General features: G+C 42.2%; 1 protein-coding gene across 3 annotated transcripts in view; it reads right to left on the reverse strand.

Annotated features, from left to right (window-relative positions):
• Window positions 1-235: 235 nt before the first annotated feature.
• The window catches only part of PASD1 (PAS domain containing repressor 1), a 79,417-nt gene continuing 52,780 nt past the window's right edge, over window positions 236-26,872 (reverse strand). The window contains exons 11-20 of one of the 3 annotated variants that reach the window (XM_089684875.1): window positions 25,938-26,019; window positions 24,756-24,760; window positions 24,075-24,196; window positions 21,748-21,848; window positions 17,636-17,722; window positions 16,299-16,457; window positions 15,420-15,599; window positions 10,435-10,880; window positions 7,499-7,703; window positions 236-2,157 (exon numbers count right to left, since the gene is read on the reverse strand). In XM_089684875.1, coding sequence (XP_089541001.1) covers window positions 2,002-2,157; window positions 7,499-7,703; window positions 10,435-10,880; window positions 15,420-15,599; window positions 16,299-16,457; window positions 17,636-17,722; window positions 21,748-21,848; window positions 24,075-24,196; window positions 24,756-24,760; window positions 25,938-26,019 — 1,543 coding nt within the window. In that variant the 3' untranslated portion in view covers window positions 236-2,001. Of the gene's footprint in view, window positions 2,158-7,498; window positions 7,704-10,434; window positions 10,881-15,419; window positions 15,600-16,298; window positions 16,458-17,635; window positions 17,723-21,747; window positions 21,849-24,074; window positions 24,199-24,755; window positions 24,761-25,937; window positions 26,020-26,872 lie in introns of all 3 variants that reach the window. The other 2 variants (XM_089684874.1, XM_089684876.1) reach the window with 2 other exon arrangements.

Consider the following 26,872-nt stretch of genomic DNA (forward strand, 5'->3'; position numbering starts at 1 on the left):
AGGGCAAAAAAAAAAAAAAAAAACTGAACTCATGTACCCAGCTTTACACGACTGGACATGAAAACACATGTTCACATCTTTGACAGTTCGCAAGTTGAATGTTCATATGTAGAGGACTTATTGGATAGGTCCTACAAGATTAATCAACTCTTTATGCATGCAACATTTTGTTAAGAAAAGGTTTTAATCCCAGAAATGCTACTGCTGGACCCCGATGGGGCTCAAATGGCTCATATATTACATACGTATGACTTGAAATTTTGGATAACTTATTCAATAAAATGTGCATATTTGTCATATCTATTTTATAATCAGAGGAATAAAATCATTTTTACGCAATAGGTAATAGTGGTGATCATCCTGGAAATTTTAGCCTGTGCAAAAAGTAATGAATGTAGTTTAATTTGCCCCCTAAATGGACTGATTGTCCATTACATAACTGGGTCACTTAAGTTATGCAGGATTTGTACGAATTTACTCCTTTGCTCTTCTTGCTGCACATTGATATATTAACAATACCTACAGGTAGGCGTGGCACAGAGATCATGTCTCATATAGGCAGTCCGCATGAGTATTCAATATGTGTCCAGTGTCTAACAGTTGATCACAGCGCTGAAGATTTCACATAACCAGTGCCACACTGGTGGTTTACTAAGTTACCGTTTGCATCTTTGCTTCCATACCCATATTAAACATACTCTGGCATTAAACTCAAATGTTTCCACCAAGCAAACATTCTTGTTTCTTGGGAGGACCTCCCTGCTACAGTGATGTCTCCACTCACCCTTCACAAAACTCACCCCAGGGTCTGTTTTGTGAATGGCCTGAAGGAGAAGGGGGCAGATACACAACAGTAGTCCTCCATGAGACCTGCAGTGCTTACAACTGGAGTGGCCAAGAAGTACAGTTCCCACTGTACTTCCTGAAATTAAAGTGATTTGCAAGACATAGAAGTATACTAACATGACAGTGAACACTTCCAGGTAACAAATACATTTGCCTGTAGGAAACCAGTGAGGGTAATTGTGCCCAGAGTTTGGCTTTAAATAAATATTAGGATGGTAGACTGTCACCTTCAGACAACAGCAGCCACCTCAAGGTGGTTTCCTCTCCATGCAGTGCATCCTAAAAAGCCATGATAATGGAATCTAACAGAACTCCAATATGCAAAGAGTGGACAGATTTTGTGGCCACCAGCTTTTGCCTGCCCCTTTCTACAGCTTGGCAAGGCCACTCATTGCCATGATAGGATAATAGAGAGGTGGGCCAGAACGATTGACCACAGAACTGGTTGGTCTTTGCACAACACATCACCCTAGTGTCTGAGGCCCCCTAAGCATTATACAAGGAGAGGAAGCCAATGTGCAGGTCCCCAGGTGTACCTGCTATTGACTGTAAGTGGCAGTTTCATGTCTTAATAGTAGACAGTTTTACCTTAAGCAAAGATTTAACACCACTTTAAAAGCACATATACCTCCAACTTTGAAACAATAAGGTACATTTTCAGTAAACAGAGCAATAGTGCCTGAGGTTATTTAAACCATATAAATATAAAATATCAAACATGACCCATTATGCTCTGTTCTACCCCATTCATAGGTTACCCAAATTATCAGCTCGGTACCTATCTAATACACTTGTTTTACCAGAAAAAGATCTTTAAAAATCAGACCACAGTCTGAGCTTTGGCAGTCATACATAACCCCTGACAAACACTTTGGTGTACATATTTATAACTTAAGAACGCATAGAAAATCTTGGTTCTATTTAAAGGCAGCTGGAAATCTATCATATCATCAAAAATGGGTTTCTTGCTTTTATCCCTACTTCATTCTGTTTTGGCCCTCATCTTTCAGTCTTAGTGCTTTCATGATCACTTCTAGGTCTGAGCCCTTCTTCAGAGGGCCAGGAGTGCTATAGACATTGGGCTTCTCAAGGCCTGTCAGTAGGCATTACTGTTGTACAGCTATAGTCCAAGAGCTCTTCTTCCATCCTAGTGCACTACGGAAGCTGCATCTCAGGTAGGTCAGACAGGTTTCCAGACTGACTTTGCTGCTGAGGATGCAGAAAATAACCCATGGTGTTCTGCTGAGGAATGTGAGGTTGTTGGTAAATCCGTTGAGACTGGCCTGTTTGCAATGAATCAGAAGTCTGCATCTGAGACACAAAAAGAACATTTATAAAATCACTCAATATTTATGTTGGTTTAAAAAGATTACATATACAATAAGACAATCAAACCAGATACCGTCTTGTAGTTAAAGGCTGAGATGTGATTGGTTGAGATTGGCAATTATATTTTTTGCTCCAGTTTTCATAAAGGGCAGCTTTTTTTTTTAAATGGCCATGAGCAATATGAATATGGTATGCCTGCAGTAGGCCTTTATCTGGAGGAAACATTTTTAAAAATTAAATTTCCATTAATCCTATGTAAAAAGATAAAGAAAAAAAATACAAAAACAATTAAAAAGGAAAACTGCTTGTGTTGCCTACAGCAGCAAAAGTCTCTCTGTACTACCTTCTTGCAGGGTTATTCACTTCACAATGACTGCACTCTAGTCTGAGTTTGCCTACTCTTGTCAGAGGTTCATAAGTGTGCCTCCAACTGTTTTATTACTGTGGCTGGGGTGGGAAGAGGTTAATTTTCAATTTAGTTAGAAAAATAATTATACTTCGTCATTTTATTACTATAGGAAGCTGTAGAAAGTCTGACTGTGAATACTGGTTATTAGAGATTACAGCAAAAATATTGCTAAGTCTAATAAATGCTCTTCAGCGTAATTCAATGAGAATTACATAGTAACTAGAGATGAGCGAATCAAAGTATCCGAAGTGGAATTCGAGTCGAATATCGGAAAAATTTCGATTCGTGCCGAATCCGAAAAATAGCCTAATTCGGACGCGCGAATCGAAATTTTTCAGAAAATGGCGGCTGACATGTGCGGCGACGGGGCGGGGATGTCTGGGAAGGCGCGCAGACAAGGCGCGCTGACCCATAATGCATTCCTCAACTACATGTGATCGCATCAGCCAATCAGCAGCCAGCCAGCCAGCACTGTGTAATGGTCGAGCTATAAATAGCGGCCATTTTGGAATTCTTCATTTGCCTGCAGTCATTGAACAGAGGCAGACCGCTCTGTACTAGGGACAGGGACAGAGTTAGGGCCACAGAAACGATAATTGGGGACAGAGAAAAGTTACTTAGGGACAGAGAACCATTACTCAGGGACACAGACTTGTTAATGAGGGCCACAGAATCGTTATTTAGGGACAAAGAAACGCTAGTTAGGGCCACAGAATTCATACTCAGGGACAGACAGAATTGTTACTCAGTGCCAGAGAATTGTTACTCAGGGACAGACAGAATTGTTACTGAGTGCCAGAGAATTGTTACTTAGGGCCACAGAAACTTTACTTAGGGCCACAGAATTTTTACTCAGGGACAGACAGAATTGTTACTGAGTGCCAGAGAATTGTTACTTAGGGCCACAGAATTGTTACTCGCACAGACACAGAATTGTTACTCGCACAGACACAGAATTGTTACTCGCACAGACACAGAACTGTTACTCGCACAGACACAGAACTGTTACTGAGGGCCACAGAACTGTTACTTAGGGCCACAGAATTGTTACTCAGGGCCACAGAACTGTTACTTAGGGACAAAGAAACGCTAGTTAGGGCCACAGAATTCATACTCAGGGACAGACAGAATTGTTACGGAGTGCCAGAGAATTGTTACTCAGGGCCACAGAAACTTTACTTAGGGCCACAGAATTTTTACTCAGGGACAGACAGAATTGTTACTGAGTGCCAGAGAATTGTTACTCAGGGCCACAGAATTTTTACTCAGGGACAGACAGAATTGTTACTGAGTGCCAGAGAATTGTTACTCAGGGACAGACAGAATTGTTACGTAGTGCCAGAGAATTGTTACTCAGGGACAGACAGAATTGTTACTGAGTGCCAGAGAATTGTTACTCAGGGCCACAGAAACTTTACTTAGGGCCACAGAATTTTTACTCAGGGACAGACAGAATTGTTACTGAGTGCCAGAGAATTGTTACTCAGGGACAGACAGAATTGTTACTGAGTGCCAGAGAATTGTTACTCAGGGACAGACAGAATTGTTACTGAGTGCCAGAGAATTGTTACTCAGGGCCACAGAAACTTTACTTAGGGCCACAGAATTTTTACTCAGGGACAGACAGAATTGTTACTGAGTGCCAGAGAATTGTTACTCAGGGACACATAATCGTTGAATTAAAGAGTATGTCAGACAACATGCAGAGGAGTGGCAGAGGAGGCAATTTTTTAGGAGCGAGCAGACGTGGCAGCAGAGGAAGGGGTCGAGGCAGCACTATTCGCAGCCAGAGGCCAGTGCTCCCGGTGTCATCCAGCGGTCGTGTCTCCACCGACAACCCTGCCGTCATTGATTGGTTGGCTCGGTCGTCTTCTTCTTCCCAGGTCACCTCTGACACCTACAGCCAACGGTCGGTGGGTACGTCAGACACAACCGTTAGTTGGCATGGCCCGGGAGCAAGCCCACTGAAATCACATGTCCTCTACCTGCCCCTGTCCTTTGCTGTTCCCTCACCAAGCGAAGTATCGCATGCTGTGGGCTCAGCCCCACTGTACAGTGAGGAAGAGCTAACAGAGGGCGGTCAGGAACGGGGGGAGACATCGGCCTTTTCAGCAGCCAGGCGAAGAAGTACTGGCGAGGAGAGTGACATAGGGTGCTGGCAGATTACGGACCTCCCATAGCTGCTGCCAGGCCCCTAATCTGCCATGGGCCCCTATATACCGCCTCCTCATGCTGCTGCCAAGTCCAGAGTCTCTCATGGGTCCCTATACGGCCTCCCATTGCTGCTGTCTCCATCGCCACACTCTGCCATGTGCCACTTTCAGGTCTCCTCACACACTGCTGGTGTGTAGAATTTTTTGACATAGGGTGCTGGCAGATTACGGGCCTCCTATAGCTGCTGCCAGGCCCCTAATCTGCCATAGGCCCCTATATACCGCCTCCTCATGCTGCTGCCAGGTCCAGAGTCTCTCATGGGTCCCTGTACGGCCTCCCATTGCTGCTGTCTCCATCGCCACACTCTGCCATGTGCCACTTTCAGGTCTCCTCACACACTGCTGGTGTGTAGAATTTTTTGACATAGGGTGCTGCCAGATTACGGGCCTCCCATAGCTGCTGCCAGGCCCCTAATCTGCCATGGGCCCCTATATACCGCCTCCTCATGCTGCTGCCAAGTCCAGAGTCTCTCATGGGTCCCTGTACGGCCTCCCATTGCTGCTGTCTCCATCGCCACACTCTGCCATGTGCCACATTCAGGTCTCTTCACACTGCTTGTGTTTTCAATTTTTTGACATAGGGTGCTGGCAGATTACGGGCTTCCCATAGCTACTGCCAGGCCCCTAATCTGCCATGGGCCCCTATATACCGCCTCCTCATGCTGCTGCCAAGTCCAGAGTCTCTCATGGGTCCCTGTACGGCCTCCCATTGCTGCTGTCTCCATCGCCACACTCTGCCATGTGCCACATTCAGGTCTCTTCACACTGCTTGTGTTTTCAATTTTTTGACATAGGGTGCTGGCAGATTACGGGCTTCCCATAGCTGCTGCCAGGCCCCTAATCTGCCATGGGCCCCTATATACCGCCTCCTCATGCTGCTGCCAAGTCCAGAGTCTCTCATGGGTCCCTGTACGGCCTCCCATTGCTGCTGCCAGGAGGCAGCAGGGTCGCAGCAGTGTCAGTGGAGGCAAACGGCCACGGAGTAGAGCACCAGCTCCACTGCAGCCTACCACCACGGCCAGTAGTGGTGCCGGTGTGCACGCAGGAAGTAGCAGTCAGCCAGTGAGGAGTAGAGGAGGCAAAGTTTCCTACTCTGCGGTGTGGCAATTTTTCGTCAAGCCGCCCGAGGAAGTAAACGTAGCCGTATGTCGACTATGTGGCCAGAAAGTCAAGCGTGGCCAGGGGGCCCATGTTGGGACTACAGCGTTGCGTCAGCATATGCAGCGTCGCCATTCGGTGGCCTGGGAAAACCGTGATAAAGATACGGCGGTTCTGCCTGCCCCAGCCCAGGGTTCCATTTTGTCATAGGGTGCTGGCAGATTACAGGCCTCCCATAGGTGCTGCCAGGCCCCAAATCTGCCATGGACCCCCGTACCGCCTGGTCACGCTGCTGCTGGGCCCACAGTGTGACCTGGGTCCCTGTACCGCCTCCCATTGCTCCCACTCTGCCATGTGCCACTTTCAGGTCTCCTCACACTCCTGCTGGTTTCCATTTTGTCATAGGTTGCTGTATGGCCTCCCATTGCTGCTGCCTCCACCGCCACACTGTGGCTCCAAACACTGGTTTTGGCCCCCGTGACTGGCCAAATGAGTGAAGTGTGCGGTGATTCTAAGATCGACGGCACTCATCTGCATGTCATACTGAGTGACAGTATTATTTCTCTTCCCCAGCAGACTCCAAGGGCATTTAAATTAAAGGTACAGTGTTCTGCACTAATATTAAGTCTCTCTGAAGCCTAGAAACACCCTTTTTTAAGTTAAATTCACAGCGAATTTATTCGACTTGAATCGAATATTGTCCACGAATTCGCCGAATCAGTCGAATCGAATTTTTCATTTCTTCGCTCATCTCTAATAGTAACTATCTGCAAAATGCACTGAAAAATAGTAGTGGTTTACTAAAATGAAAACTCTGGACTGAAACTGAAGATTCAGCACGCATTTGGCTGAAAAACCAAAATGGACTGTTTTTTTAAAAAAATATATTTTTATATATAAATGTATTATATTCGACTTTTTAATTAATATCATGAATTGAATATTAACTTAAAAAATACAATCCAGTAACATAAAATAAGTTTTAAAGTAACACACAAAACTGGACAGTAAATTAAATATATAAAATAAAAAAAAAAAAAAAAAACTTAAATAGAGGCGTTTTTTGCACTGAAGTCATATGCATTGAAGTCAATGGGATGCATCTTTGCATTGAAATCAAGGGGACGCAAATTTGCATTGAAGTCAAAAGGGGGTGATCTGAATTGAAGTCAATGGGAAGCATCTTTGCACTGAAGTAAAGGGGACACGACTTTACATTGAAGTCAATAAGGGGAAGTTTTTAGCATTAAAGTCAATGGGACGTGATTTTGCATTGAAGTCAATTATCATTATCGGCCCCATTTTTTTTTTCTATTGGCAAAGCGACAATAACCCTATTTTCAGCCAATAATTTTCGGCAGCCGATATATTGCTTCATCACTAAGAAATAGTAACCAATCACATTTCATTTTTCAAGTTTTATTAGTTTAGAATAGTTAGAAAATTAAAGTTGACTGCTGATTAGTTATTGATTTGGAAAAAAAGAAAAACAAAAAAAAACAGTTTTTTTGTTGCACTTTAAATAACTATACTAGCTCAAACCATTTTAGGAAAACCACAGTAATCCTGTTTCCTTAATAACATAATAAATGAATAAAATTACCTGAAGATACAGATGTGGCTGGACCTGTTGCGGCTGGCAGTGGTGTAGGTGAACTGCTGGGTGGGTCTGCTGTTGGGTAAACCTGGACTGAGGGATCATTACAGAGGGGCTATAGACTGGGGCAGGATGAGAGGCAATCACTGTGTTGCAAGTGACTGGCTGCATCTGTAATGAGTGAGGCCGCATTTGTGGATCCTGGACAAACCTGTCAAGACACAAAACAAAAAAAAAAAAAAAAAATGAATGTGTTATAATGCATTATAATATGCTTGCTGTGTTACAGCAGCCATTCTCAGCTAGGGTTTCATGGAACCCAAGGTTTCCTCCAGAGGTTTCTAGAGGTTCCTTGAGCAGTGGTTGATTCAGATCTCATCTGATAGTGCCGGCACAGTTCCTGGGCCAATGTCATTTGTTGGAGCCAATGGCATGACCCCAGTAATCTTTTTAGCGGTCTATAGTGGTGGCATTATTCCTATTGAACACCAAGGTGAGGGGGCATTCTTTCAATTGACCTCAAATGTACAGGGAAAATAAAGCCCAGAGAGAGAGCTCCAGCACATCCAAGGACGCGGTGATAGGCAAGAAGAGACCAGACTCATTGTTACAATGTTCAGAACATCGTGTCTTGTCGCAAAGAGAGGGTGGAGTTCCAACCTTCCCACTTGCTTAGTCAAATCGCTCTGTTACTGAGGCAACATTTGGGGTGTAATACTCCTTTGTCAAGCCTAATTTTCTGCATGCTTTATTAACGATGAGAGAGCAAGGTCACCATTTGTCCCTGTCATGAGGGGTCTGTCTCTGGAATACAGGCATCTCTGGAATTGTCGCTGAAATCTGGGCACCTGAGTGCATTGCAGTGCAAAGGCTCCAGACTCAAGCTGCACTGCGCAAGCATCAATATAAAGACAAATAGCTAGAGCTACCAGTGTGTGCATGGTGATCCATATTATTGAGCTCCTCCAGGCAGTTCCAACCATTCCATTCAGGATTACATAGTGTGATCGCATTACATTGTTTACTCTATGCTGCTCAGCTCCAAGGAACAATGCTGGACTGCTGAATGGCAAACAGAATGCAGATGCTGGACATGGGAGATACCAGGCCAAATCTGTGAGTTTCCTGCTCCTGACCTGACCCCTGCACTTTGTGTGTTGCTTACTTTTGATTCCTGAACCCTGGGTTACCCAAGACTGAACCCTGAACGCCAAGCATTACCCTCTCTTGACCTACAGTAGCAGGTGTTATTTAACCATACATTTTAAGTCCTGCCCACCAATAATTCAATGTGGCCACACCCACAATTCACCAAAGTGCATGTTGCGCACTGCATGTTTTTCATGGTGCCCAGGGTATTTTTCCTTTTTACCTTAACGTTGGCCTCTTGTTCCAAATGCCTGTCACCAATTGTTTCATGGTGTGATTTTGTGAGTGTGGCTACAAAAAGGTGGTGTATTTTTTTTAGGCTGGTAAAAGGGCATCCCGGAATTTCATTTTGAAAATCTGGTAACTTTATGATAAAGCACCAATAACTCCAGTGGACAAACATCTGCCAAGTAAGCCTGTCATAGACTTGTGCATTTCAGAATAAGCATGGAAAAGGGGAGTTGTTGAATGTTACTGTATAGGATACAATGCCATTGACAAAGTTTCCAGTACAAACACTATTGCCACATTGTCAGCTTCAGCTCTTAGCAGACATATTGCATGACAGACAGGAGAACCCCATTCTTAACAGCAATGACTTATAGCCAGGACCTGCTGATCAGCTGTGTCCAATCACAGCACAGAGCCCTGTGTTTACAAACACAGGGCTCTGTACACAGCACAGCAATGTGACTGTTCCTTCGCCCTGCAAGGCAGGGAGAAAAAAAAACACATCTATTAGTAAAAGCAGCACATATCACACACATTACGCATTGTTAGGCACACAGTTAACCCTTTGATTGCCTTTAGATGTTACCCCTTCCCAGCGAGTGTCATTAGTACAGTGACAGTGTGCAGTATCAGCACTGATCACTGTATTCGTGTCACTATGGATGTCAGTGTGAGTTAATATACCTTGCAGTCAGCTTCACTGCCACACAATCACAGTCCCAATATAAGTTGCTGATCACTGCCATTACCAGTACAGCGTCATAGCTGCATAAATTCCAGTATATATACCATAACAGGCAGCACAGTGGCTAAATGGTTAGCACTTCGGCCTGGCAGTACTAGGGTCGTTGGTTCAAATCCCAACCATGACACCACCTGCCTGGAGTTTGCATGTTTTCCCTGTGCCTGCGTGGGTTTCCTTCGGGTACTCCGGTTTCCTTCCACACTCTACAGACATGCTGGTAGTTGAATTGGCTCCTGTATAAATTGGCCCTAGTATGTGCATTTATGAATGTGAGTTAGGGACCTTAGATTGTACGCCCTTTGAGGGTTGGTGACTGATGTGAATGTACAATATAGATTTAAACCTCTGCGTAAACTGACAGCGCTATACAAGTACCTGTAATAAATAATTTGTAACATTATAACTTACGCACAAACCAATTCATATATACTTATTTGGATTTTTTGCTTTACCAAAGACATGTAGAAGAGTACATTGTGGCCTAAATTTCTGAAGATTTTTTTTTTTTTATTGGATCTGTTTTACAATAGAAAGTAGTTTCAAAAGTTTCATTCTCTTCATTTATATAATCAAAAATAAAAAACCCAGTGGTGATCAAATACCACCAAAATAAATCACTATTTGTGTGTTTATTTGAAAAATGATTTAAATTTCATCTGGGTAGAGTGTTGCATGACTGCACAATTGCCAGTTAAAGTAGTGCAGTTCTGAATAGCAAAAAAAGGCCCTGGTCATGAATGGGGTAAAACCTTCCATTTATCTCTTGAACAATTCTAAATCTTACAAATACAGCCTAGCTATGTTATACTGATCATACCTCAGATGCTGGCCATATTCAGGTGGCTGTGGTCTGTCCCCAGTTTCAGCAGAAATCCTCGAAGAGGCAGCAGAAGGGTGAGCTTGTGAAAACATCATTGTGTTGTTATACAGTGGCATCACAATGTTACCATGAGTCTGTAAAGACATAGCTGTCTGCTGTGTCTGATTTCCTCTCATTATCTGATGCCTTTGTAGCTGTTGCTGGTGTTGATGTTTCTGTAGCTGCTGCTGTTTCTGTAGCTGCTGTTTCTGTAGCTGTTGGTGATGCTGCTGCTGTTGCAGCTGGTGCAGTTGTTGCTGGTGCTGTAGCTGCTGTTGTGCTTGTTGCACTTGCTGGTGTTGCTGTACTTGTTGCACTTGCGGATGCTGGTGTTGTTGTGCTGGTTGTTGTACTTGTTGGTGCTGGAGTTGCTGAGGTTGTGAGTGTTGCTGGTGTGTTGTATTCTTTATCCATGCAAAAAAGAAACATTAAAATGTCAATACATTTTAATTATGTAAATAAAATTATTGCAAATAATCCAATTATTCCCTACAATTAAAATGATTCTAAAGCCTTGCATTAAAATGGTATAAAAGGTTCGGCTGGCTTGCTTTTTTTTTTTTTTTTTAAATAACAAACATGTCATACTTACCTGCTCTGTGCAATGGTTTTGCACAGAGCAGCCCTGATCCCCCTCTTCTCGGGTCCCCTGCCAACGGTCCTGGCTCCTCCCCCTTGACCAGTGCACCCAATAGCAAACTATTTGCTATGGGGGCACTGGTGCATGCTCGCTCTCATAAGACACATAGAACTGCGACTCGGCCCCAACTCTCTCCTTATTAGCTCAATGACTGATTGAAAGAGGTGGGAGCCAATGGCTCCTGCTGCTGTCTCAGCGAATGAGGAAAAGGAGTCCAGGGACAGCCAAGGCTCTTCTGTGCATCGCTGGATTGGGAGGGTGCTCAGTTGAGTATTAGGGGGGCTGTGGTGGGAGTAGCTCATAGAAGTTTAATTACATGCATGGAATGCACGAAGATAAAAAAAAACCTTCTGCCTTTATAACCACTTTAAGGTTAAAAAAAGTGTTTAGGTTAAAATATTGCCCCCACAACCACCCTAATAGTTACCCAAGTCCTCACTTGTTCCAGAGCTGTCCCCCATCTGGGAGCGGAATTCTCCTCTTCTCCCTGCTCTCACAGACTTTGCTGAGGCATTGGGAGCCACTGATTCCTGTTGTCGTCAGTCAAATCCTGTGATTAGAAGCAGGGGTGGGCCAAGCCATTCTGTCTGTCAATGGACACAGGCACCGCGGCTTGGAAACAAGCACACAGGTGTCCCAAGATAGGAAGTGGATTCCTAATGTGGCACACACTGAGAAGAGTAGAATCATGGAGCACCGGTGGGGGACCCTACAAGAGCAGGATCTGGGCAGCTCTATGTAAACCATTGCACAGAGCAGGCAAGTATAAAACTCTTATTTAAAAAAATAAAATGTGGGACATTATAGTCATTTTAAGCAATGAAGTCTCAATTCCAGCTGAGTGTGGAGCTGGTCATCAGGGAAAGACTGCAAATGAAGCCATTGGAATGATATGTGTTTAAAGTGATTGCTGGGGCTACCTAATCATAGAGAACGGTAGAGTCAAGAATCCTAAAAGATTTACCTGCCTCTGGCCATCTTTAAGTTCACAAATGAAAGTGATTATTAATGCTGCAGAGGCAAAAAGCAGAGATGCAGATGTTCTATACCAGTATTTCTTAAACTATAGGTGTGAACCCAAACTGGGTCACAGACTTGTTCAGGATGGGGTGCCACCTGGGGTGGACTGACCATTTGGAAACTTGGGCACTGCCCGAGGGCCCAGGGTCAGTAGGGGGCCCCATGAGATGCCCCTGGTACCTTTTTCATAGGCTTTTTTGAGTTTGGGCAAGGACACAGGGGCCCCATGATCCCCTATTGCCCGGGGGCCCCATGAATTGTCAGTCCGCCACTGGGTGCCACGTGACTTTGTGCCAAGTTTGAAATCAGCAGAATGTCAGCAAGTAATCACACACAGACTATACTATTTGAGATCCCGGGTTGTCCATGCTCTGGTTCCCCAGTCCAACTCAGGGCACAGAAACGGTGACATTCACTGACATCTTAAAAAGTGCTCTAGATATTAAGTCAGGCCTTTTTTGTTGACGATTGCAAAGATCATTACTGAACAAAGTCTTAGGAAATGACAGGGATACATACAGTATACCACAAGGGCTTATGGTAGTCATGAACAACTACAGCATTGAAAAACTATTTGAAAATGTTTTTTTTTTCTGCAAGTCAAGAAGTAGTTATTTGTTATAAAGACAGTGATGAGTCACAGCCAGTAGCAGTGCTCATCAGTTACAGTAATGCACAAAAAAAAAAAAAATCCTCCACGTATTATCCCCAAGGAACTATTTTCTTCAAAATAAAATTACCAAAGGTTCACTGATCGGCTTAACTGGTTAGTAAAGTGATTTGCAATTTAGATCTCACAAAGCCACAGTAGAAAAAATGTATTTAAACATGGTATATTTCACCTTTAGCAGTTAAACATTGCAGACAAATATATGAATGGTTTATTATAGAGAAATACAATTGCTGGCTGTAAGTTATTTGGGTATACTTGCTGCTACTAACTTCAGCTTCTTCTGATCCAATAATTTTTATATGTTCAGAGTCACTGACCCAAACAAGCATGCAGATCAGAAGTTCTGATGTCACTTGCTGCATGCTTATTTCGGGTCAGCAACCCAGAAGTCACTGAAACCAGAAACAGCCAGGGAATCTGCATTATTAGAAGATCAGCAATGCCAGCTAAAGTATGTTTAAACACAAATGCCCTTATTTACTAAAGCTGGAGAGTGCAAAATTAGGCTCATTCCTGCAGAGAAACCAATCCGCTTCTACTCTCAGCTCGTTCAATTAAGCTTTGGCAATAAAACCTTGAAGCGGTTTGGTTTCTATGCATAAGTAAGCCTGATTTTGCACTCTCCAGCTTTAGTAAATAAACCCCAATGTAAGAGAAATTGTTATACCTGGTAATGCTGCGAATAACGGCTGGTAAAAAAAAAAAACAACAATAAAATTAAGGCACTTCCATCTAAGGTCTGGTGAGCTTCAACATTCAAAATGTTTGTTTTTTGGATTAAATTCAATTTAAAGTACAGCTAAAGGCATTTTTTTTTTCATTTTGGATAAAATAAAGTAAGGGTTATAACTCCTGTTGGTTTTTGTTTTCCATCTGAGTTCCATAGGGAAGGTTTACCCTCACTTCCCTTTGGCCCATAGACAATGCAGGAAGTGGGAGGAAATCCCTCTATGGTAAAGAAATCCCTGGTTGTCACTAGGGTCACCAGAAGTAGTGTCCCAATTGGAAGGTTTCCCCTGTATTATTGTTCTGGTGACAACCTAACACTTGCGATTTACTTTCAGTGATAACAGTATATAGGAGAAATAGATCAGGTGAATCTCCCTAATGGGGACACAGACATCAAAGTCTTTAACCAGCACTCAAGTGTCCCCAATCATCAGCTAGACTACACAATACCCCAATTACAGTATATGAATTCAAATGTCCGGCGCTTAAATATATGCAGCTGTTTCTTCAATCAATAAACATGTAAGTATATCCAGTGGATTTACTCTTAAAGGATCCTTTGAGAAAGTCATTGAGACCAAACATGTCAGGAAGTGATGTCAGCTGGAACCGGAAGTGCCTGTGACACCACCTTGGTTACTGGAATGATATACATCCTGCCAATGTGAGCATTTTCAATATAATTAATGTGTTTTCAGTGGACATTTCTGCACAGTTAGTCTCCTTCCTCATTTTATATCCTACTTGCATTCTACTTATGGGGATTTGAGGATTTGTATGCCGGTGGATCAAGTGGATCAGGAGCAGCTCAGTGCGAAATAATCCAACCTTTGTCATAGGGGTTGCTGTCGGTAAGGTGTTTGTGTATATGAGACTGAGCACTAGGGAGGGTCACACGTTTGCCACTTTTATGAGCACAAGAAAACGTGAGCATAATATATTAAAGATTTGAATAACAGTGGAGTTTTGAATATGAGTGTTTCTTTTTACATGTGAAACAGTGCGAAGAGGATTCGAATACAATGTGTGGTACATGGAGAAAGAGGAGATTTGTATCGATGGGTGTGATGATTTTGTATGTATGGTAAGGATTTAGAAAAAAGGGGAATTGCAAAGTCACTTATCACTGGTGGTTACACATGCATGATGGTATTCATGCATTGAGCCCAAGTGGAAAGTGTATTACGACACTGCACTACAGTATATGAGCAGTTTCTCTTTTGGGGATACACTGGAGAGATTGTGAAAAGGTTTAAAGGAAGACGTGGAGACCAAATGTAAAAAAAAAAAAAAAAGCTTTGTTAGATCCAGTGGTGTATGGGTCGGAAAATCTAGTAAGAATCCATTTAGTAAGAATCCATTCAGTCTAGAGACTGAATCCATTGGATGTACTTACCTGTTGACTGATTGAAGAAACAGCTGCATATATTTAAGCTCTGAACTTTAATTTACATCTATAAAAACCTTAATAAAGTTCTAATACTTCTCCAGTCTATCCAAATAAAACGTTTTACGCTTAGTTACACTTTAATTTTTTCAAGCGGTTATTTTTTATGCTAAGAAATAAATCCAGGAGTTGAGTTGGGAATATTCCTTACAAGAAACTATGGTTAAAATAGATAACGGATTATCAATTTAACCACAATATATCTTACTCAAGATCTGTTAAACACAATCCAAGTGCTTAGTCTGCATTGTAAGTATTATGGACAGTATTTTGAAATCTGTTCTGGGAATTTTTGTGGCTTGTTAATTACCTGACTGGTGGTCATATCCTGGTGACTTGTGGGTACTTGAGATGAACAAAATCATGAATTACCTGACTGGTGGTCATATACTGGCAAATAGTAAGTATTTAAGATGCACAAAAACATTAATTACCTGACTAGTGGTTACAAACTGGTGACCTGTAGGTATTTGAGATGCACAAAAACGTTTTGAACTCTTTCCCATTTCCAGACCTTGCATGGAGACCGCATTCTGCTGGCAGGACACCCTCCTTGGGTCTGTCTGCTGAACGTTATTATTAAATCCAGAAGGGATTGGCTGTTGCATCAACATCTTTACAAGAGACAAAACAAAGGAGAGTGTGAGACTTTTGGAATACAAAAGACAACTGAAGACTTCAAGTGGAAATGGAATCTGACCATGTTTTAAAAATAAATGCTTTAAAAGTAAATCAAAAAACTTTTGACTGAGGAAACATTTTTTCAGTACATGGTACAGCAGGCACATAGCAGGAATATGAAATGTTGGGTTTATATATTCGTTAAGTGAAAAACTGTGGTGTTACACCTCTCAATGATATCTGTATTTAGGAAACATACAAATTTGCTGGCATACATTTTAGGTGGCAGCTAGACAGCATATTTTCCTCCATGCAGTTAAATCATGTCCTCATTCCAAACTACTCTTGTATGCCTAAAGCGAACATCTGTAAAAAACCATTTGTTAGAGGGTACTATATTCTGAAAGGGGATTATTACCATTGCAATCACCACTAACTAAATAGCCAATGGAGTGTGATGACTGGTGGTAATCATCACCCCTCAGGTCTATGTTCACTTTGCTTAGCGGGGCATCAAACCTTTCAGAACGTTTTTTGTTAGTTCTAGAGAAAGGCAGTACAGCTCTTGCTCTCGGATGCTGTCATGGAATGGTACTAGAATCTCTAGCTTTATAAAGCTAACAAAACATTGAACCCATGTTTGTACATCTGAAAAGACCTTTAAGAAGCCCACTTGTGGTCATGTCAGATACCTGAAGATTGGAGTCTTGCACTAGCTGTAGCTGTTCTTTGATAACATGCAGTTCTTCCTGTTGAGTTTTGATGTCTGCTTGTAATATTCGTGTTCTCTCCTCCAACTGCTCCTTTAGCTGGTTCACCATTCCCATCTGGGCCGGGTAATGATACACTGGCTGTGAAGTAAATACAAATGTACCGCATAAGGAAAATTTGTAATGAGAAAAGGCATTCCAGCATAACATACACATACTGTACATACAAAAACAAGGTGGCTGGAAAAATAGGAACCCTGTAGCAGCATACAAAGGCTCACCCCTTTCCCTTTGGGTGTGTGAATCTAATACCTGTAGTGCCGCTCTAAGCAAAGAAGAGGAATGTATATAGTCCCACTGGCACTCACGAATGGGGTACTGGCTGAAAATATCACCATCTAGTAGTGTATAGCATGCTTAGGAAAATCGGCTCTCGACCCAATCCAGTCTATGTGGTTAACACGTGCAAGATGGTCTCAGCCTTGCACCACGCCACAAGCTTGTGGTCAGCACTGTCACACGTACTGTCATCCCTGCGAGGGGAGGAAAGAAAGGAGGTGGGAATTTCAAATCCCCAGACCTGTGAAGGGGACTCTCTCTCCTCTCCTTACAGAGAAGACAGTATGGACTAGACGGCATCTGATTCCACGTTATGGTGCTGACCAAAAACGCACTCTAGCCCATACGGTCATCCCTGCAAGGGGAGGAGAGAAAGCGGCGGGGATTTCAAATCCTCGCCACTTTCTCTCCTCTCCTACTACTGAGAATATGGAGCATCTGCCTACATAGTATACATCCCCACATGCCCACCCTCCACTGCAGGAATCTTTCCTGCGCCGCTCCTGTGTGAACTCAGGCTACTCAGTGGGGAAACCGCATGCGATTTGGACAGGAATGCCATTCCTGTTCAAATCACAATAATCGTTGCAGGTTAATTTGTGTCCATACATTTTGTATGGACACAAATCGCACCACAAAGTATCGGTACCTGGTATCGGTGAGTACTTGACCAAAAGTATTGGTACTCGCCGATAAGAAAAAGGGTATCAGTGCATCCCTAATAGTTATACCAATGCTGCAATGACAAGGGTGGCCATACATGCCCCAATTCTGACCCAGTTCGAGCACCATCTACAGAGCAATAACAGGTCTCATTACTGTTGCTGGACAGTCTCCACACACATGTGTACCAAATGTTCCATTTATATGGTAGACATATTAAAGCACAAAGAATGATACTTTAATGTATAATCCCCCAAAATTGTGAGGAATAAGGCTTAAAAGTTGGGCATTTTAAGATTGTTTTAACTCAAACTTACCAGGATAGATTGCTGCGGTGAAACAGTTGGTTGAACAACATGATGTTGTGTTAAATGTTCAGGTTGAGCTTGAGCAGGTGCTACAGCCTATAAATTAAACCCCAATACTGTGTTATTAGTGTATTTATATACACCTTCCCATCAACAGCAGATACGTAAAATGTTAGCAAAACAGTAAAGCAATATTAAGCCATATTAAAAATGGTATGTTTGCTCCCAGTCCCTGAAGTTTGGTGCTAGTTGTTTTAGGTTCCCAGTACAGAGGCCTAAAGTAAACACTGTGGTTTTCCTAAGTGTCACTGATTACATCTGTATTAAAAGATCCACCAACCTGGGCTCTTAAGAAAAAAAAAAATGTAATTTAGCATATACAATTGCTACACAAGCCATACTGTAATTTGATGTCATTACAAAATTACCTTTCCTTTTCAAATGGCAGCAGCTGTAATTTTCTAAAAAGTCAATACAATACGGCTCCTGGAGGCATTCTGTACACAGTTGGTGTACAGAACTCCTCCAAAAATGTTTTTTCTTGCTTTTGTGAAGAACTCTGTATTAAGATACAAGTCAGGTTTTAGGCAACCTCTGCAACAAAAATTATATTTTTGGTGAGATACTCTTTAACCCTTTGAGGACCGTAAGGTTTTGGAACGCCAAAAGAATCAATTTTTTTGTTTTTAAAGTTCGTACACTTCAGTTGCTGTAACTAAGCCATTTCATGAAATAATTGGCAAAAAGCTAGATCCATTTGTTGTTTGTTGATAAGAACTAATATTTTGACTCAAACACAAAAAAAAAAAAAAATTTTAAGTTCTTAATCAGATGATACACGCAATTACAAACATGGGACAAATACGTCCCTTGGTCCTCAAAGGGTTAATCACATCTAAAAGGGATGTAGACACTGCAGTTTTTCTCATCAGATCATTCTAAGTGTACCAGCTGGTTAAACGTAATTAATCACTCATTTAGAATCAGTATCCACAAAACTTGGAACATACAGCTCTTTCTTCAGAGCAGAAAAAGAAAGTTCTGTAAACAAGTTTAATAAAACCCCTACAATGCACACAGACCACCCAGAGGGGATTGTTTTTGTCTCAACAAAAGTGGAGTTATTTTTTTTTAAGGAAAGTGACAATAGGAATCTTTCCCTAGGTACAATGATTTTGCATAAGGACTGGTATCACGCCACATCTAGCTCCTATTCAAGAATGGTTGACAAGCTGTTAAAGTGATTTAAGTGTGGGAGACCTAAAATAAGTAGAGTAGTCCAAGTTATCAGAATCACATTCCCACTTGTCTGGCCTGTGTGTGATTATTTGCGTTACAAAACCTCTTGAGCAATGTTCAACAGAACAAGCATGCAAACTGAATTTCAACAAGCCAATATGCTCTACTTCTTGAGTAATGTTCAATAGAACAAACATATTCTGCTAAAACTGTCAAAAGCCGAGATTACAATTCAAATATAAAAATCTACCATGTCCTTTGCGAAATGATAAGTATAGGTGTCATACCCCTTCATCAGTCTTACTTGGCATTTCCACTACAACTGTATTTGCACAAAAAAATTATAAAACATGTTTTATTTTAAGTGGTAGCAAAGTTTGGAATGAATGTTCAAAGCAATATTTAAAAATGTGAACTTATTTTTAGGGCAGATGTGATCTAAAGCTGAACTCCATACACATATGAATGACCACCCGTTATATATTCAGTAAAGAAATCCTTCACTGCATATCTAAAGTGGTTGAAAGGCTGATAGTTTTTTACCTTTATGCATTCTATACATGAAGATAAAAAACCTTCAGTGTGCAGCTCCCCCCTCAGCCACCCTAATACTTACCTGAGCCCAATCCCAATCGAGCAATGTGCATGAGAACAGTGGCTCTCCTGGCTCTCTCCCTCCCAGGGGCGGACTGACAACTCATGGGGCCCCCGGGCAATAGGGGATCATGAGGCCCCTGTGTGCTTGCCCAAACTCAAAAAAGCCTATAAAAAAAAGGTACCAGGGGCATCGCATGGGGCCCCCTACTGACCCCAGGCCCTCGGGCAGTGCCCGAGTTTCCAAATGGTCAGTCCGCCACTGCTTCCTCCACATTAGCTCAGCAAATGGCTCCCACTGCTGTCAATCACAGCCACTGAGGGGGCGGGTCTGAGCAGTGCTCTGTGTGTCTTATGTACACAGAGTAGGGCTCGGGAGTGAGCAGATATGAGTGCCCTCAGAGCAAGTGGTTTGCTCTGTGGGGAACTCGGCAGGGGGGAGGGGCCAGGAGTGCCAGTGGGAGATCAGAGAAGAGGAGGATCGGGACTGCTCTGTGCAAAACCGTTTGTACCTTTACTATCACTTTAAATATGAATAAGCACCCTTCATTTTAGGTGTCTAGTCCCCTACACTTTATCACACTGATGGGGAGAGGCAGGGGTAATATTGGGAGCCAATCAGGCTCCTACTGCATTGTAGAGTGTTAGTCTACCTCTGGGACTCAACTCAAAAAACAGAAGAGTGACAACCTGATGTGGCAGTGATGCCCTATGTTCCAATCAGCAGGCTGGGTTTTGCTCAGTGGCCAAGTTGTATTGTGAAAAATAATCTAGTACAGAAGAAATATGTAGGCTGCCAGTGTGAGTGTCTCCTAAAAATGCTAACTGACTTCACTTGTCAAAACTGTGAATGAAAACTGAACAAAACTTGCAATTTGCAGGCAGAGTGAAGCCTATAATGAATGGAAAAAACTTGCTTGTCACAAAATAGCAGGAGCTACAATCTCTGTGTAGTGATAACCCTAAATATCAGCCAAAAACAGATAAGATAAAAGTGAAAAAGTGAGATTTCTGCTCTTGTCTTCTGACAAGATGGAGGGTTCAGCATCACCTTAGTAAAAAGATACCTAGCATCTCTATAAAGGGATCCTTTCAGTGCAATGTATAAATACTGTACCCTTTGAATAAGATATCCAAATGATTGCCTCTCAGCAGTCTTAATGGACTGGAATGCTATAGGATAGTCCAGTTGTCACACTACGCATAACTGCATTGAGGGGCCCTGTAACAAAGGACTAATGGCTGGTATACACTGGCCGAATATCAGCCAGTTTCTGTTGTGGTGTATAACTTCTGTTGAATGGGCATGCTGGAAAACCAGCAGCCAACTGGCATCTGATAAGCGTTCACAGCCAATGGTTGCATGCACTGATCAGCATGTCCTGGCAAGGAGGTAGTCCCCTTGTCAGAATACAATAGCCCAGCAGGGGGAAAAAGCTGTACCAACATTTTTCAGCAGGCTGAACGAAGAAAAAACAAAAACAAAAAAAAAAAAAAAACATATATGGGTACCCTGCATAACCCTGGAAGAAAGAGCGGACAACAGCCTGCACTGAAAAGCCTAACTTTCAAAGTGAATTAGAATGGAAGTGACTTTATAATTATCAATCATCTGCTGTACCTGCAGGGCTCTAATGAAAAAAAAAACAAAAAAAACTGCAGGGTCTGCATCACTTTAGACACGATTTCCAAAATTACATTTTGTTACAGGGGATGCCCAAAATCTGACTTGTGCAGACTTCTAGGAAAATCAGTGAACCAATCACACAAGCAGGAAATTACATTTCTGGGAGCTGTTCTGTACACCATCTGTGTACAGAATACCTCCAGGTTGCCATATTGAATTGCATGTTACAGAAAATTACAGCACTGCAGATTGAAAAGGAAAGATCATTTTTTATAACATTCAATAATAAGACTTGTGTTGCAATTGTATACGCTATAATTTTTTTTATTGCTTTTTTTCTCACAAAATTGGAGTTACCCTTTAAGCTATTAAATCAGTATGGCAGTCTGGACACCAGCAATTTCAGAAGGAGGTCAGCAATAACAGTCTATATGTTTACTTTAAAAGCATGTCTGGTCTCTGTGCACAGCACTTTGTTTGAAAGGTTCAGGCTCCAGGCCTGTCATTTTAGGTTTCACTACCTAGTGAGTAAATGACCTGGAACAAGCATAGAGCAAGTGAAAATCAAAATGTCTGCACTCCCATCATAGATATAAACCTGCTATACAGTGTATGATTAAACACAATACAAACATGGATTGTGAATGATATAAATACATGCCTGGTTTGCACTGGGTGCCATTCTCATCTGGGGTTTATCCTGTTGACTTAAGGAGTGTCTGGAGGGTGTGCTGGCCTCTGTATGTCTCATAGATGAGGTTGCTAGAATATGGAAAAATATTGGAATCAGTAGGAGCAGAAAATGTATTCAGCAGATATACTTTACTGATTTTAGTCTATTTTATATAATAAAAGAAAACAAAATCTGGACTGAGCATAACTGTAGCAAAAAAAAAAAACTTTAAAAAACAAGTGAACCTTTGGTGGGTATACATTATGCTGGAGCTACATGACTCCCCCACCCCCGTACTTAGACGGTTTGATAACTCTCCCTCGCCCCTTCTTTTATATTCAGTTATATCAGGATAATCGCCATACAGGCTGCTTTTTTGGCGTTTAGACTTACCAACCATTCTGGCTCACATTTAAATTAGACGTTTTATGATTATTTCTCTCAAATCTGTCACAGAAATTTACCCAGTTATATCACATGTGTCAAACACAAAGCCTGCAGGCTGAATCCAGCCTGCCAGGCCATTTCATGTGGTCCTTGCACCTCTGCTGCAGCTGCGGCACCCCCCTCATCTCTGCCCCCACCTTGTATCAGCGGTCAGCAGCAGAGAGGACGACAAAACTCCTCCGGCAGATCCTGTGCTTCTCTGTGCAGCTACAGAGAGACTAATCTCTCCCCTCCCCTCTGTCTCTGCTGTTGGTAGCATAGAAAAGAACAAAAAACCCTTCTCTGTGAAGCTGTGGCACCCACTCGACTGCTTCCCCTGGTCTCAACATTCAGCATACTCTGGCAGCTGACTCCAACCTTTCTCTGGTCCGCCTCCAGACCCTACACTTTCTGCTTCCCAGCTCTGCCCCCAGAGATGGGGTGCTCTGGACATCTAGTCTTAAAGATACAACTGGCCCTTTAAGGGCATCCATAATGCTTATGCGGTCCACAAGGAATTTAAGTTACACACCCCTGAGTTATATTATTATTATTGTCAATAAGGATTCATTAGGATATTAAAATGTGGTTTTAATCATCATGGCAAATAGAGAAAGGGTGTTGGCATTTGTTACTGCAGCTTAACAAATTTCCTCTAGCACCAGCTATAGTTTACCTTATGGTTCTATACAAAGAGAACCTGTCCCACTCAATAGCTATCCATCCAGGAAGACCAATGAAGCTTAGCTCACCACTGCTTACTGTACATCCATGCTGCATAGTCACCATTCAATCATTTAAGAAATTAAAACAGCATTTTGTGGGGGACACTGAATACAGATAGCCCAATGATACTCATAAGCATCCTTGTAACTCCACAATGAGGTTTGCCTGCCAAGTCAGAATCTGTCTTTTTGACAACAGTTAACAAGGCATGCACAACATATTCCTATAGCTGTCCATTCGTTTTAATTTCTTACTTGCCATGTCTGCACTTCACTACCCTACTCTATGTACTCCAGCTGCACCTTCACTGATATTAACATCACCTCTGGAATCACAGCAGCAGCACTGTCCAATGGAGAAGGTCCTATGGGACAATTCTTGAGCATCCTAATTAAAGTACCGTATCTTTCATTTGCACAACAGGTAATAAACCCTAATTAGGGTGTCCACAAAGTGTGGCACGGGACACACAGTAATTGGACACTGCAGCAGAATGTGTTGAAATGCTCTCAATGAAATGCTCTGTAAGTGAGCATACAGCTGCAGCTTATTTATTACAGATATAGGGCCTAAATTCACACAGCGTTTCACATATATATTGGGCATTCACATCAGTTCCTAACCCTCAAGGAGCTTATAATCTAAGGTCCCTAACTCACATTCATACATACACATACAAGGGCCAGTTTAGACAGGAACCAATTAACCTACCGGCATGTCTTTGAAGTGTGAGAGGAAACCCACACAGGCACGGTGAGAACATGGAAAGTCCTCACAGGTAGTGCCATGGTTGGGATTCAAACCAACCACCCTACTGCCGCCCATTCAGTAGGATAGTGAAGATGTGGCACCTTCAGTTCCTTATGAAGTAGGGCAACACAGGATCCCACACCTGTTAATGCTACTCAAATAAATAAAAAGAATAACCATAAAAGCTTTCATATCACTTAGGTCTTATGGAGCAACGTAATATAATTCATGAAACAAACTGGGGATTGTTTTAGATCAGTTTAGTTAGCGACCATATTGCTTAACAAACTGCTTTTTTCCATGTTTCCTTGTGGACTAAAGTACAAATAATATGGTTTGTGCAAAAAAAAAGTCAGACAGTAAATAACATTATCTTAGTTTTCACTGGAGGACCATTATATCAGTATACATACATGCAGAGTCTGAGAGAGCAGTATGAGATGATCTGCGAGAGCTATGTGATGACACAGACATTCCTTCTCTGCTTGGCTCTTGGTTATTTGTACACGGTCTAATGTCCAAGTAAGTGTTCTGGCTCTGAAAGAGGAAAACTAATCAGTCGTTTCACAAAGTAAAATTTACACAATAGTACAGTTTTCAATATCATCCATGCCCTCATGGGGCTTTCAGGCAAAATGAAAGGGTGGACTCACACTGGACACTTATAGTACATAGTCAAAGATTATACACATGGTAAACCTACAGAAATACATGTATGCACTTTGTCTTTAATCAAAGCCAAGCATTGATATTGTAGTAGTAGGTGGCTACACGGGCGTTAAATGGCTGTGAGCTGTCTATACTACAGTTCCCAGCTTCATCCACCTTCAAAGGTCATAAATAAGAAGACCTCAGTGCCATTTTTGGATTTTTCAATTATTTTATATTTGAAACAATGAGGAAGGAATCCTTTGTGTTGATGCAAAGAGGCGGATCGTATCCATTAAAAAAAATATATCACTAAACAAATGACCTTTCCATTTTTAAAGTACAATAATCATAATCAGGTTATGATTTTCTAGGCACATAAGAGTCTAGAAATGACAGCACTGAGGTACGTGGTTTGTAGTAGCCAGACTAATACATTTCAGAACATTTGCTTTGAGCGCTTGGAGACCGGAACGGTTTTAGGATCGGCATGCAATTCCCTCACCGTCACCTTTCCTGAAACCCTAAAACAAACCCTCTATGTAGCCTTAACACTAACTCTCCCTGTAACCCTAACCCAAACCTCTTTATAACAAATCCTAAACCCTCCCTGTAACACTAACCCTCCATGTAACCCAAACCTAACACCAACTCTCTCTGTAACCCCAACACAAATCCTCTATATAACCCTAACACTGCAATGCAAACATCAACCATGTAACATCAACCCTAATACTAAAGCTCCATTATGTAACCCTACCTGCTTGTTTGCATACGCTGTTCTTCTATATCAGTATTCTTTTGACTAACTGTAACCCTTCCTGTAACCCAGGACAATGGAAGTGAAGGAAACAAACACCGCATCAACCTCCCCAGTGTGAATGGCAGCGATGGCCTCAACTAACGCTCCAGTCACACCCTTTGGCGCATTTTGCCCCTCCCACCAGGGATTGGTCACAGAGGTGAGTTCTGTGATCAAGCCCTTGTGGGCGGGGTAAAACTCATCAAAGGGCGTGGCTGGAACAGTAGCTGAGGCCAACACAGCCATTCACACTGGGGAGGTTGATGCTGCGTTTGTTTCTTTCACTTCCATTGCCCTGAATCAATGCAAGGACACCAGCTTCTACTATCTGGATGCCAGCAGGGTACTCAGGTTTCTGGCTTCAAGCAGTGCTGTAATCCTCATCCTTCCCGTAACCCAAAAAATCCTCTATGTAACCATAATCCAAACACTCCTTGTAAGCCTAACACAAATTCACCATGAGAGTCTACTACCAACGCACCCTGTAACCCAAATCCAAACCCTCCCTGTACCTCTGACCCAAACTCTCCATGTAACCCCAAGCGTCAAATAACTTCCTGTAATTCAACGCTAACTTTAATGCTATCCCTTGTTTGCATGCCCTACCCTATATCATGATCTTCACAACTGATGACCACTCTTCCACAATGATAACAGTGTTGAAATCCCCAAATTATCTGTTTGGTAGTTAAAGGGGATATCTTTACCTAAGATGACATATTTAGTTTCTAAGGTTTGTATAATGAAATAGGGCAGAATATTCCTAAAAACACTGATCCTGTGCACCATAAAATAAATTTCCTTTTCATATGATGTTGCAGTGTACCTTTAATGATGGGTCTGCCAGTTCTAAAGCCGACTCCTCAAGCCCAAGGTCTCTCCTCCTCTCTGCTCGAACTTCAGCATAACTGATAAATGACAAAAACATGCCATCACATACACAAGAATATATGAACAGTTAGGATGGCCAACATACATCCAGAAAACTCCAGTAAGCACACTTGGTATCTAAAATGGTCATACAAGGCACACTATATAAAAGCCTACTTCTAGCATATCCCCGTATGTTTCTACTCCTCTTTAGCATTTTAGAGCAGAGTAGGACTGAACGAGGAAAAAACAGCTCTTGTGACAAAATACAAACTTTCAATACTTTGCTATGTGTCTGTACAGCAGGACATGGAGATTGATCGGTAATTGTCAGTGTCTAGGAGAGCTCAATTGCTCACCCATAGCAAAAATAGTCAAAGTAGTTTGTGGTTTTTACAGATTTCTTATACTTATTGATCACTCTTGATTTCAGTTAGCTTAAGGTTCATTTTGCATTAATAATCCAAACAGCTGCCTTTTGTAGAGGTACACAGTGCAGTCCCCTTTTACTGCACTCCAAGTAATTATAAACAATAGGAAGACTAAGGTTTCACAGTTGAAGCACTAAAGTTGATCTTTTTTAAAAAAAATCCTGCTTGACAAAAATCTTCCCATAAGACTACATGTGCATGTAATGTATTTTTAGCATGTTATTTACCTGATAAAGGAGATGTGTAGCCAAATCTTTTTGGCTTTACTTCTCCTAAGCATCACAGGGGTGCAGTTCATTCTGTACTTCTGTGACCCATTTTAGGCTCTAAAAAGATCCTGACCATATGGTCAAATCCATCCAGAAGCCTGGACTAGCATCTGGCCCAGTCTCTCAGCGATCCACAGCCCAGAAATCCAGTGAGCGCTGGAGGGGCAGAGCAGAGAGCCAGTGACTGACAG

Source organism: Staurois parvus, unplaced genomic scaffold (genome assembly GCF_062004578.1).
Source record: "Staurois parvus isolate SC_StPar_1 unplaced genomic scaffold, SC_StPar_1.0 ptg000361l, whole genome shotgun sequence".
Lineage (NCBI taxonomy): Eukaryota > Metazoa > Chordata > Amphibia > Anura > Ranidae > Staurois > Staurois parvus.